Here is a 13,462-nt window from a genome sequence, read left to right on the forward strand (position 1 = left end):
GTCTATGATATCTGATGAGATTTTGTTGAGCTCCATTTAACAGCTGTTGTTCACACTGCAGCAGACCCCTGAGGAGGAGCTGTGCAACCTGCTAACCAACATTGTGTTCTCCGTCCTGTGGAGCGGCAGCGGAGCGGAGGGGGCGGAAGATGTGGTGTGGAGAGAGCGAGGACAGGTATTTTCTGTTCTCACCAAACTGGGCTCCTCCTGCCAGCTGGTCCGCCCTCCCGATGACATCAAACGGAGGTTAGTTACGCGGACTTGGAGAACAAACGCACCAGGAGTGTAGCTGAAAAAACAAACGAAACCACTCCTTCATCTGTATAACCTTATTACAAATATCTAGAAGCAGAGTCGTGTTATGCGGTGAATTATTCAAAGTCTGTTTGCTGCTTTGTGCATCAGCTTGTTGGAGATGATGCTGGAGTCATCACTGTCAGACCTGAGGGACGCCCAGGGAGCGTTCCTGCCTTTCTGTCCCAGTCTCGTTCGGCTCCTCAGGCTGCTGCAGGACTTCCTGTTTGCAGAGGGTACAAACAACCACGCGCTGTGGAGTGAAAAGGTATATTAGCTGATTCATGTAACAGCAACTCATTCAATATGGGATTTTCACAAGTGTTGGATTAATGAAAGCCTGTATTTACCTCTCATAAGTGAAAAACACCAAAGACAAAAGAAAGTTGATGACAAAGTTTGATTAAATATTTTATGGTTCTATAAGCAAAATAAATCAATACACCAAGAAAAAATATGGTCTTAATAAAACCTGCCAATTTGTAGCCCAAATAATGTCACATTTTATCCTCTTTATCAGTCCAAATTCTTCAGTTTTAAACACAAAGCACAAGTACTCAATTTAAGTATAATCAGCTTACTGAATATCCTCATGATTGTGGCTTATTTTAATCTCTTTCTATGATTTGTTAGTTGAATTTCAAAATAAAATTCAAGCTAGTACAGACAGTAATGTTAGCTTAGCTTAGCACGGGGTTTTTGGAAAAAGGTGGCCTGGCAGCTTCTGTGACTGCTCCAAGACCAAGAAATGGTCATAAAATTTGTAAATGGGTTCCACCTTCATGATCCTTTATACAAAGTACTGTATAATGTGTTTCTCAACTCCTGTGCAAGGTGCTCATCTCCCATCAGAATCAAACAGGGATACACAGTAGCTTACCCCAAAACACCTTGCTTTGTAGATAGAGCAAGCAAGGAACGGCTGTGATTGGTAGAAAGCCTGCTCTGACACCATGCTGAGTCATGACTGACCCTTTGTTGTTTTAAAGGGAGATTTTATTATCTTGCGATGCAGCTATGTTAGCCATTGATTTTCTCATTTAACGCTCAGTGAGAAAGTAAATCAGTGTTTCCAAAAAAGATTCTCAGACTTTGCCTGAAAACTCGAAAAGTACTATATAAGAACCAGTCCATGTACTAAATGTGGACCTTGCTCTACTGAAGGGTGGAGAGGCATGGTTGGGTGTGAAGTTTGCATTTGAATAACCTTTCAAGTCAGGCTGTACTGAATGGCTTTGGATTTTTATAGATGCTGCAAGGTGTGGAAACAGGTCTAGGCTTTGTCTTGAGTTCTTTGTTGACAGATGTTGTTGTTCTGTTGCAGATCTTTGAAGGGGTGGTGAACCTGCTGGACAAGTTAAACGCCTGGCATAGCACCCCAGGAAGCCCGGGAAACACTGAACTGAAGGAAATGGCCCAGATCGGCCTGCGTATCATCACCGGATATATCCAACAGCAGCACCCGACGGTCAGCTGCAACCACGACTCAACCTACCCAGTGCACCAACCAAATATGTCAAATACTTTTCACCATGCATGTCTTTCACAACACAAACACCTGCAACATTGAATTTTGCAGAACTGTAAAGGTTTACAGTCCCTAACATGATAAGTGAACCCAGATAAAGATAGTTTTTAAATACCAGGCCTTCTATGGCTTTCTGTTCAAAGACATTGCAGTCATACTTTTTAGGGAGTGTTCTGTATGAAAGGGCAGCTTCTCTCTGAGTTATGACGGCTGTTGTGGCTGTTCTCGCTGTAGGATAGAGAGGGCAGTGTTAAATGAACTGACCATAAGGCTTTCCATTACATGCTGCTGGTTTCATTCATCTCCTAAGTAGTGCAACTCCCCCTTTTGTCACTTTAAAGATATATTAACTTAATTGCACTTTGACATACATCACAACTTTGGGTCTGTTAAAGAAATTAAAATAAATCAGGTGTTTGGAGGTAGCCATGGATATTTGCTCAAACTATGTACGTAAGTGTGACTTTGAGGGACTTTTAAACCAGTTTCTTTTTAACTTCTCAATTAAATACATTTTTTTGTGTGTTATATCAGTGTCTATAATAATAAATTAGTGTTATTTTTTTCTTTCTGAGATTTATGTGCCTGTTTCCCCTCATCAGGTGAGTGAGATGGCCTATCTTAAGCTCCACAGCCTTCTTCAGACTGTGCTCTGCCTGAGCTGGGAAGAGGTGTGCTTCTTGTTGGGGCGGATCGGTTCCCCCTTGTGGCCTGGTGGTGCAATGGACAACACCAACTACGGACAGCCAGAGACTTTTTCCCACCTTGTGCCCATCGTGCGTACGCTACTTGACCAGCACGCCGACCCCGTCAACCTCCAGAAGCTCCTGCCCAACCTGCCCATCACCAACGGCAGCACCACCTTCGCCCAGGACCTGAAGGCTTATTGTCAAACACTGGAGTGGCAAGGCTTTTACCAGCAGCAGGTCAGTGTCAGCTGAAATGGGGCATTTAAAAATAGATGCCATTTATCTTTTGTTTAGGGAGTCTCGAGAACTTGTTCTCCTCACTAAGCACGTTTAATAAAGCGTGCACTCTCTGATACGGCTGCCTCTGTTCTTTGTCAGGTTTGTGTACGTTAGGAATATTTGCGGTTTTATTTTCAGGCTTTACCAGTTACCTCCCCGTGGGTAACTGGGAAATCTAATGCAAAGTTTAAAAAAAAAGAAAAGAAAAGCTATCACAAGTTTAGAAAAATGAAAAGACAATCTTAAACTCCCTAATGTTGCCTGGTATTTTAGGCAGAGCTTAGTTTATGCTTGTACTCGCACCTTAAATATTTCATGAACTGATGCCAAACAGACACACTCCACACTGAGCTCAGCATTGATTTATCATTGTGCTGCGTGACAGTGCGTGTTCATAAATCTGTTTCGTTTAGATTACTTATGTATACGGATCCCGCAATACATTAACCAGTATGGCATAACTTTGGCTAACATGAAACTTCCAGGGCGCTTTTTTCATGCAGAAAGCGATCACATACCGTCTTTCTTAGTGTGTTTTCAGTTTATTTTTAGAACAGTTTGTTGTAAATGTGCTTACAGTTTTAGCATTTAGCGTTAAAGCAGTAAGAATCTCAATACGCAGTGCTTAACGGGTTTATTAGACCACCAGACGACATAAGGTTTATGCCACAGCTGCCCTAAATAAAACAATATTGGTCCTGACCAAAATGATTTTTTATGTTCCTGTCATGGTTAATGTGCAAGCTCTTTAACTGGAATGATATTTGATATTTAGTTTGAATGACTGAGTGTTACCTTGATTAATTTTTGACTTCTCAAAGATGACCAGTGTGCTGGCTCAAAAATGAAATCAGATTGCTTATTTGCTTTTATTAACCAGTTCAAAAACAGTGTCCGAGCTGGGAGAATAGATAGAAGAAAATAAAGTATAGAAAACTAAACAGAAGAAAGAAGAAATAACAATTTAACATAAACCAGCGACACACTCCGGGGCCTGATCAACCCTGGCAGGGCCTCCTTGGATGAGGGTGTCTAGTGATAACGGGCGAAAGGCCCGATGAATCCAAGGTCCACTACTGACGATGTGTCCCAAATTTTAATACGATAATGTAGATCCGATCTCTAATCCCTAAACCTAACTAAGGAAAAATGGCAGATTAGCTTTGGTAAAGCTTTTGCCAAGACCGAAGGTCGAGGCACACAACGATGTGTGCCGCTGGTAAAGTTTCTGGGCTGCCTTTCCTCATAACAAGATTTTCTCCATTTAAAGCAATGAATCAGGGATTGTAACATCTAGTCCTTTTACTGAATGACCAAAATGATTTTTTATGTTCCTGTCATGGTTAATGTGCAAGCTCTTTAATTGGAATGATATTTGATATTTAGTTTGAATGACTGAGTGTTAGCTTGATTCATTTTTGACTTTTCAAAGATGACCAGTGTGCTGGCTCAAAAATCTGTGTGACCATGTGAAATCAGTTTATTTGCTTTTATTAACCAGTTCAAAAACAGTGTCCGAGCTGGGAGACAATACCAGAGTATCATTAATTTCTGCATAAACTCTGACACTGTCTCTCTGTGTTTTAAACATGCTGCGGCCCAGAGTGTTTTTGTCCTATCTTATAGCATATTGGAATCCTTTCCGTCTGGCTTCAGAGCCTTTTGTAGTACAGAGACGGCTTTTGTTCTGTTTAAGCTGCGTTTAAATGTGCTTTATAAACACATTATACTTACTTCAAATGTGCCTCTAGGTTCAGCCCACCATGGAGCAGTACGAGCTGGACACATTTGGGAGGAGCCATGACATCATGTCCAATTTCTGGAACTCGTGCTTCGATGACCTGATGAGTACAGCCTTTAAACAGGAAAAAGAAAGATCTGACAGCAAATCCAAATTTCAGGTTAAGACCTTACGACCTTCACACTGCAAACTGCCGAAATACAGTTTCCCATCATTTACTTCATGCATGTGCCTGTAAAAACAGGAGGCCATAGTGGATCCCTACATGAAGCGAGCGAGGACTGAGAACAACAGGTACCTCATTTGGCAGAAGCAGAGCTCCAGCCAGCAGGGGGTGGTGTGGCTGCACTGGAAGTCTCTCCGCAGGCTTTTGACCTGTGAGAGAGGAGCATGGGCCAACAGGTACGACAGCTTCTCTCAGCTCTGATCAAGATATTATGTTTAGCTCTGGATTTTTAAGACTAAGTTGTTACTGTGCTGATGTGTACTTTTGTCTTTGATTCCAGAGTTCAGCCAGAAGTAAAATGGAAATTGTCCAATGCAGAGACTTATTCAAAGATGCGCCTCAAACTTGTGCCCAACTATAACTACGATCCACACAGCGAGGCCAGCGCCCTGCGGGATAACATGGGTATGCCACAGATTGTAAGCACGTGAGTGTTTTTTCTCAAAGTACAAAGCTGCACTGACCACGTTGCCATATTTCTGTGATTATCAGGAGCTGAAAGCCCCCGTGGCTCCGAACCCCTCCCACTGGCTGTTGCTAAGGAAGCGAAAGTAAGCGACATGGAGGACGATCAGTTAGGAGAAGAGGACCTTCTCTTTTGGGATAAGACGTGAGTTCTGCAGAGCTAATGCCACCTGCTGCAGCAGGTTTCAGTATTAAAACATGTAAAGTACAGACATCCACTGAAGCTGTACTTTTTTCAATGCTTGCAGGGCGGAGGGAGAAGACGAGAGCCAGAAAGAAAAGCTGGTTCTGTCTGAAGACTGTGAGCTCATCACCATCGTGGCAGTTGTTCCCGGTCGTCTGGAGGTTACCACACATCACTTGTACTTCTATGACGGCAGCAGTGAGAAAGAGGAGACAGAGGAGGGTGAGAAATCTTTGCCACTGTGAAAAACCCCCCAAAACAAAGCACCTTATTAGGTCTTATCATTCTTCAAAATGTCCTAGATGAGGTGACTTATAAATGTGCCCCCCCCCCAGGAATTGGGTTTGATTTCAAGAGACCTCTGTCACAGCTCAGAGAGGTTCATTTGAGGCGCTACAACCTGCGAAGGTCTGCATTGGAGCTTTTCTTCATCGACCAGGCTCACTACTTCATCAACTTCAAAAAGAAGGTGACGCCTGACTTAAATTGAACTCCTCAGGAAGCTGCAGCCATAATTGAAACTAAAGAGCTTCTGCTGTTTAGTTTCAGTGAAGTCTGTGCTTTTGAAGTTATGAAACTGTGGCTTCTGTGCGCTCTAAGATTCTCAATCTCTCACCTTTCAGGTACGAAACAAAGTCTATTCTAGGATACTCGGTCTGCGGCCTCCAAACCTGTTTTACTTTGGCTCCCGCTCTCCCCAAGAGCTGCTGAAGGCATCTGGGCTCACACAGGTCTTAATTCATATCATTTCTTCAGACATTCTTCAGACAAAGATCATCAGTCATGTTCATGTTTCTGACCAGTCCAATATTGATGTTAACAGAAATGGGTATGCAGAGAGATCTCCAATTTTGAGTATTTGATGCAACTGAACACCATTGCTGGACGCACTTACAACGACCTGTCGCAGTATCCTGTGGTAAGTGTGGTGCATTCATCCTGACGCGGTTTGGCACTTGTATCTGCTGTCAGTGCTATCACCAAAGAGTTTGCACTTTCAGTGTGAGCAAATGCTACAGTGAGTTGTGTGTTTTTGTTTCTCTTCAGTTTCCCTGGGTCTTGTGCGACTACACCTCTACTGTTCTGGATCTGGAGGACCCTGCAGTGTTCAGGGATTTATCCAAACCCATCGGTGTGGTCAACCCACGTCATGCACAGAATGTCAGAGAGAAGTGGGTATATTACAGTGTGTGTTTGCTCTAAATGAACGGTCTCAGACCATCAAAGGTCTTGAAGCAGTTCCCGTGTTACCACCTGAATCGATAATATAAATAATTTGTGGAAATATTTTTCTTTGTTCTTTAGATATGAGAGCTTTGAGGACCCAACAGGCACCATTGACAAATTCCACTATGGCACACACTACTCTAATGCAGCAGGAGTCATGCACTACATGATCCGCATGGAGCCATTCACCACCCTGCATATCCAGCTACAGAGTGGAAAGTGGGTGGGAGTGCTGATTAGTTCAGGAGTTTCTTGAGTTTCCTGGAATCTTGTTTTCTCATACTGGTCTTTGTTGCCACTGTTTAGGTTTGACTGCGCTGACAGACAGTTCCACTCGGTGGCAGCAGCCTGGCAGGCTCGCATGGAGAGTCCAGCTGATGTCAAAGAGCTCATCCCCGAGTTCTTTTACTTCCCGGAATTCCTGCAGAATATGAACGGTAAAGAGTGCTCATATATATATATGTATATGTATATGTATATGTATATATATGTATATGTATATGTATATATATGTATATGTATGTATATATATATATATATATATATATATATATATATATATATATATATATATTTTATTTTTATTTTTTTAAAGCAAATTTTGTGTGTGTGTGATGTGAATGTGAATTATTGTCACATTTATATTGTCAAATAAATGCTTAAAGATTAAAAATATTAACTCGGAGCTGCTGCATGACTGTTATAGGCTTTGACCTAGGCCAGTTACAGATATCTCAGGAGCCAGTGACAGATGTTGTGCTGCCTCGCTGGGCCACATCAAGGGAAGACTTTATCAGAAAACACAAGAAAGCCCTGGTGAGTCAACACAAACATCCTGTGTCTCTAAAACTTACTCATGCATTTACTTGTGAGAATATTTTGTTAAGGAAACTGCTAAAGAAGGTAATTTCTTTTATCTTAAACTCTAGGAGTCTGAGTACGTGTCCAATCACCTCCATGAGTGGATTGACCTGATCTTTGGTTATAAGCAGAGAGGCGAGGAGGCAGTGAATGCCCTCAATGTCTTCTACTACTGTACTTATGAGGGTAAGGCTAGAATAAACAACAGGGAAAAAAAGGAAACTTTACTCGGCATTAATTGTTATTCTGTTTTCTTGGTTGTGGCTCTTTCTTACATTTTTCTTGACCTCTGTGCAGGTGCAGTAGATCTGGATGCAATAGCCAATGAGAATGAGCGCAAGGCCTTGGAAGGCATCATCAGCAACTTTGGGCAGACACCTTGTCAGCTCCTTAAGGTACACTCAAAATATTTCACAGCTTTTTTCAAGATAAATAATAATCTGACTTTTTGTTAAAAAAAAAACAAAACAGCGGCAGTGTTATAACACATTTGTGTCCAATCAGGAGCCTCATCCTCCTCGCATGTCAGCTGAGAACGCATCAAGGCGGCAGGCCCGTCTGGACACTCTCCCCCTGAATATCTTTGAACATATCCAAAAACTCCGGCCATTTAAGGAGGTACGGCCTAAAATCCTTTTAAACTCATTCCTCAACTCAAATAATGAAAATTAAGTCATGTTTGTGTATGTGCATGTGTTTATACGTGTGCTTTTGTGTGTGCCTCAGGTGGTAAGTGATGGCTTTCCTGTGATCCAAGCTGTAGTACCAAAGACCCAGACCCGCTCCATCACCCAGGGCTCAGATATACTGGTAAGGACCAAATTCATAACTAAACCCAGGCAGTAGCAACAGTAAGACATTCGTGTTAGATAGTAGAGGAGAGGCTGGTGTAACTTTTGCATTAAGATGATTTTTCCTCTGTAGGTGACCGTCAGTTCCAACGGGTTGATAGGGACACACAACTGGCTGCCGTACGACAAAAACATCGCCAACTACTTCACCTTCTCTAAAGACCCCACGATGAATAATCCTAAGTGAGTGCCTTCACAAATAATACACCCATGGGAACTCCATTTTCCAGGGAGAAAAGTGTTCGTAAATTACACGTAATAATGTCCTGATAAGGGCCCAATTGCAGGACTCTAGAGGCAGGTGTGGCAAGCAGTAAAAGAGCTCTATTTAAAAGCTGATGGCAGAAGAAATCACACTACCCTGCAGATGTTTTTCCTTTTCTTTTCTGAGAAGAACCTCTGAAGTACGGGATCCTTATCTGACTCTACAGAAACAGTGACAAGATTACTTTGGGTACTTTGTGCTCAAATTTAAATGTTTTGCACTCCAATGAGTTCAAAACCTCTTTTTTCATTGCAGCATTTCCCAGGATAAAGAAAATTCCTGACAGCTGGATGGAAGCATAACATCTGTCTGTCCTCGTCCGTGATGATTCAGAGTTCTTTTTAATTTGCTGAAATTTGCTTTTCTGGATCTTGTTTTCAGCTTATCGTTTCCATGGATCAGGAAACAGGAAATAAATAACGATAAAAACCATTTGAACATTTTCTTTCACGCAGGTTGTAATCTGCAGAAGTCGTGACAGTTTTATGGCACATTATAAATCTTCCGCATTTAGGCCACAGCTCGCTCTTGTTGTTTGTTTCGAAGTCGCTTTGATCTTTTCCGATCCCGCTTTGTGTCCCAGAACTCAGCGTTTCTTGAGCGGACCTTTCGCTCCTGGGGTCGACATCAGCGCTCAGGTGCTGGTCGTGTCAAACGATGGTCGCCTGCTGTTCAGCGGGGGACACTGGGATTGCAGTCTCCGCGTCACCCAGCTGGCGAAAGGCAAGCTGGTTGGAAGGATCTGCCGGCACGTCGGTGAGTTCTGATTATCTGTCTTAAAGGAATATTTGTATTTTGTATTGTTGCGCATTTATCTATATTTCTGTGTGTTCTTCGCAGACGTTGTTACTTGCTTGGCTCTGGATCTCTGTGGCATCTACCTCATCTCTGGTTCTAGGGACACATCATGTATAGTGTGGCAGGTTCTACAGCAGGTGATCATCTTTACGTTTAGCCTTACTCACATGCAACAGTTGTAAATTGCACTAAGAAGCAGCTGTGGTCAAAATGAAGCCTTCATGCAAAGATTCTCTCTTTTTTCTTGTCATTCAGGGTGGTTTCTCCAGCGGCTTGTCTTCCCGGCCAGTACAGATTCTCTGTGGGCATGACCAGGAGGTAACCTGTGTGGCCATCAGCACTGAACTGGACATGGCTGTCTCAGGATCAAAGGTCAGAGATGTTAAACTTAGACGTGTTAAAGATGAAATACAAGTACTTATTCTGCTATTTAAGAGAGAAATTTAAAGATGTTATGTCAGCGATTTTTTTAAATCTCCAAAGTACCTCATTATTAAATTATCTAGATCTGTTTCACACATGAAGTCCAGGCAACGTTGAGAAAATCAAGCCAGGCTGCGACCCAGTGTTGATCTTTTGCACATGTAGCATACAACAGAAGATAGTATGCTTCAGATGTGTTCTCACTTCTGAAAATACTCAGTTTTTTTGAGTAGAGTGCACAGAAGGTGTCACGCCTAGCTGCCCCTAAAACTTTTATATAAATAAATAGCATCAAATCCTCAGGGGGCAAACAGAAAATTCAGGTCTGTAATTCTCAGCTCTTATTATAGGAACTTAAATTTGACTTCTTATGCCAAGAGTTGTCAACTCGCAGGATGACAAGATGACAGGTTTAAGCTTGAAGTGCTGTTGGATCTTTAATGAAGCTCTGCTTGTGCTTCCTGTGTGCCAGGATGGAACTGTGATAGTGCACACAGTCCGACGAGGCCAGTTCCTGCGAACATTGCGGCCCCCTAACGAAAGCTGCATACCCGCCCAAATCTCCGGGCTACAGGTGGGAATGGAAGGCCACATTGTGGTACAGACGTCTCTGGAGGAACGCTCCAACAGGAAGGCATGTCCAGTAAACATATATTTTCTAATGCATTTGAATGTACGGCTCCTTTTTTCTTTCCGCTTATGTCACTATCCAAATACTGCTTATTCCTGCAGGGCAAGTACTCCATTCATGTTTACTCAGTGAACGGCTGTCTGCTGTCTTCTTTCACCATGGAGGAGCAGGTGACTGCACTCCACCTGGTGTCTGAATATGTCATCCTGGGAACTATGCAAGGCAACCTCCACATTCGGGACTTATACAGGTAAAGAGATAAAGAACCCAGTGCAATGTTAATTCAAAGGCTGCTAATTTATAGCGTTTGCACAAAACTTCAGAGCAAAAAATGTTTGGTTCTAACTCTTCCCTCTTTTGCAGCCTGGATGCTTTGGTGACACCCCTGGCTTTGAGAGTCACTGTGAGAAGTGTGTCTGTCACCAAAGAGTGCAGCCACATCCTAGTGGGACTAGAAGACGGGAAGTTAATTGTGGTGGGGGCTGGGAAACCAGAGGAGGTGAGAGCAGGAGTGGTAACTGTCAGATGTGAGAGAGTGGGGGTGTGGGAAGGAGGCTCTTGTATGCTAAATATTTGCTGAAAACAAGGTTTTTCTTATGATAATCGAGCCTCTTTAGAAGTGAAGATTAACGTGCTGACCCTCCTCCTTTCAGGTTCGCTCAGGACAATTCTCCCGTCGCCTGTGGGGCTCCACGCGCCGCATCTCTCAGGTGTCGTCAGGTGAAACTGAGTACAATCCCACAGAGAATGCTGGCAAATGAGACGAGCGACAGTCGGGAGGAACCCTGAGGTCTCTCTAGGATGCATCGTCACGCGCTCGCGAGACTCAACAAAGCCTCCTGTCCTTTACAAACTGTAAAGAATAGTAAACTATGCTCTCCAGCCAGCCACTTATCTCTCTGAGAGAGCAACTATACACTGAGCACTTTCTACTCTTAAATGGTTTTATATTTTATTGCATATTTCATTGATGGTTACACTGTTTTTAATCAGCATCATTCCAAAGAGTGGCCTTGTTTTGTGTATGGAGAAGAGCACCGCGTTTGGGGTTGTGGACTGCTGTCGAACTGTCTATGCTCTGAGTCATATTTCAGGGGACTGACTCACTCTGATCCACATTCAGCCTCAGACGCAAAGACGAGTCGTGCTGTGAACTCCCCGGGCTCCATGTTTTTCTCCTTTATTGTCGGAGACACAGCTACAATCCCTGTACTGTTGAATGTCCCAAAGCCGTTCTTTGGCAATGGCAACTTCTTAAAACTCCTGAAAACTTGAAAAACAACTACAGTAGATGTTGCTTGAGATTCCCAAATTGCAATACTGGTAATACCACAAAAGGTCGGATTTTGTAAAGAGAGACACGGGGTAACAAGACTAGTGTACTTAATGCCGTTTTATAATGTTTAGTGGTTGAAAGATCCTTATCCTTGCACCAGAAATACACCAGGATACCACATTTTATAATCTCTGCATTCCTTAAGGCTCTAGGTAATGTAAGACTGTTACAATTAAAGCAATAACTGCTTTAATGGTCAAGTATGTGAAGTATATTCATTTTTTAACTATGTGGAGCTTGGATGCAATGAACCTCAAATGCAGGGCCTTCTGTTGCCTTATTCATAATAGCGTTAAGGCTTTTATAAATTCTTCTGGAATGGTTTTGTTGCTACTCTGTTCACCATATGACTGTATTCCTGTTTTATTTGAGCTCAAAAGTGCCTTTTTCATCTAAGGCCTTGTATAAACACTGAATCTAAAATCACTATATGTCAGATTTGTTGTCCCTGCTGATCCATTTTGAACACACTTTTCTACTCCACTGTGACTCAGACGCGGATTCGATGAACTGTTGACTGTGCTGGTATTGTAAAACCGCTTATGAAGTACTGAAGTACTGAGAACATCTGAAACATGTGTGTAGAAAGTCTGTCAGTGAGTTTTAGAGGAATTCACTTCCTGCCAGCTTTTTTTTTTTCCTTTTTCTTTTTTCTTTCTTTCTTTTTTTTTTTTGTAATACTGCGGTTGGAACAAAGTCGATGTTTTGCAGTGTCATTAATGGGAGAAAGACAAAGGGAACTATCTGGGTGAAAGCAATACCCATAATATGTTGCACACATAAAATGACTAGTTGTCAGAGATTCTCTGAATAAATGCATAAGAAATATAAAGGAAACTATATTTGAAATGAAATGTTTACTTCTCATTTCAACCTTTTTTCTCCACTGTTTGATTCAATGGGTTCAGACTGTCTAAAAATCATATTTACGCAGCAGTTACATAAGGATAAATTTATAAGCTGTGCATTGCTGAGACAGTCTGTGAATAAAACACATGTCTTGCAAATACTGATATCAGTTTATGATGTTTTGCTCTAACCAGGGCGAATGCATTATTTCACACAACTATGCAGTAACTCTCAGAGACTTTGAATTCATCAGTTTTAGATGCACGTCTTCACAGTCATTGCAGTCACGATCCTCCATCTAAAGCACTTTTGAGTCGTGCTGTATTTTATGCATTTTAATTTTGGTGTTGAAATCATTCAGATTCAAAGTGATCCGTAAGAAACGCCACGTGTGAAAGTCAGCACTGTGTTGCAGTAGGACTTGATCCATTTCTCTTTCCCACTGTTATTAAGTAGTGGCATTGCTCTAGTAAACGAAACGTCCAGCTCCTTGTAACTTTAAAGACATTATTGTTTCTGTTTGCTCTCAGTGTGAGAAGTTGTAATGCTCCTTCCCGATGCTTACTTTCAATCGTCTTATTTTCAGTGAAACAACAGCCCTGTCACCTGAGGTTGATCAGATGATAGGGCTGAAAAATGAGCTCTGATTGTGTGTTTGTATGTGTGTGTGTTTGTGAACCCCAGGAGGAAGGAAACTGATCTGCTGCCACAATGTAGCTCATCCAGCTCCTCCATAATCCCAGCCTTGCATGCGTCTGTGATGTTAACCCTAAAACAGTTGAAAAGGTCACAGCAAGCAAGAGCGCATTTACTTC

The 13,462-nt window shown here is 42.3% G+C and overlaps 1 protein-coding gene across 4 annotated transcripts in view; it reads left to right on the plus strand.

Moving 5' to 3' along the window:
- nbeal2 (neurobeachin-like 2) overlaps positions 1-12,807 on the plus strand; it is a 33,941-nt gene extending 21,134 nt beyond the window's left edge. For 3 of the 4 annotated variants that reach the window (XM_005472410.4, XM_013276992.3, XM_013276991.3), the window contains 28 exons: positions 62-246; positions 406-562; positions 1,619-1,762; positions 2,425-2,748; positions 4,542-4,691; positions 4,776-4,933; positions 5,038-5,162; positions 5,250-5,367; positions 5,471-5,628; positions 5,742-5,875; positions 6,030-6,137; positions 6,230-6,325; positions 6,454-6,578; positions 6,712-6,852; positions 6,940-7,070; positions 7,340-7,449; positions 7,563-7,680; positions 7,792-7,889; positions 7,999-8,112; positions 8,221-8,304; positions 8,419-8,528; positions 9,194-9,366; positions 9,451-9,545; positions 9,664-9,780; positions 10,304-10,465; positions 10,564-10,712; positions 10,826-10,961; positions 11,116-12,807. In XM_005472410.4, the coding sequence (XP_005472467.1) occupies positions 62-246; positions 406-562; positions 1,619-1,762; positions 2,425-2,748; positions 4,542-4,691; positions 4,776-4,933; positions 5,038-5,162; positions 5,250-5,367; positions 5,471-5,628; positions 5,742-5,875; positions 6,030-6,137; positions 6,230-6,325; positions 6,454-6,578; positions 6,712-6,852; positions 6,940-7,070; positions 7,340-7,449; positions 7,563-7,680; positions 7,792-7,889; positions 7,999-8,112; positions 8,221-8,304; positions 8,419-8,528; positions 9,194-9,366; positions 9,451-9,545; positions 9,664-9,780; positions 10,304-10,465; positions 10,564-10,712; positions 10,826-10,961; positions 11,116-11,223 (3,828 nt within the window). In that variant the 3' untranslated portion in view covers positions 11,224-12,807. The remainder of the gene's footprint in view (positions 1-61; positions 247-405; positions 563-1,618; positions 1,763-2,424; positions 2,749-4,541; positions 4,692-4,775; positions 4,934-5,037; positions 5,163-5,249; positions 5,368-5,470; positions 5,629-5,741; positions 5,876-6,029; positions 6,138-6,229; positions 6,326-6,453; positions 6,579-6,711; positions 6,853-6,939; positions 7,071-7,339; positions 7,450-7,562; positions 7,681-7,791; positions 7,890-7,998; positions 8,113-8,220; positions 8,305-8,418; positions 8,529-9,193; positions 9,367-9,450; positions 9,546-9,663; positions 9,781-10,303; positions 10,466-10,563; positions 10,713-10,825; positions 10,962-11,115) is intronic. The other variant, XM_005472411.4, reaches the window with a different exon arrangement.
- Positions 12,808-13,462: the final 655 nt, after the last annotated feature.

This window comes from Oreochromis niloticus, linkage group LG11, assembly GCF_001858045.2.
Source record: "Oreochromis niloticus isolate F11D_XX linkage group LG11, O_niloticus_UMD_NMBU, whole genome shotgun sequence".
In the NCBI taxonomy this organism is placed as follows: domain Eukaryota; kingdom Metazoa; phylum Chordata; class Actinopteri; order Cichliformes; family Cichlidae; genus Oreochromis; species Oreochromis niloticus.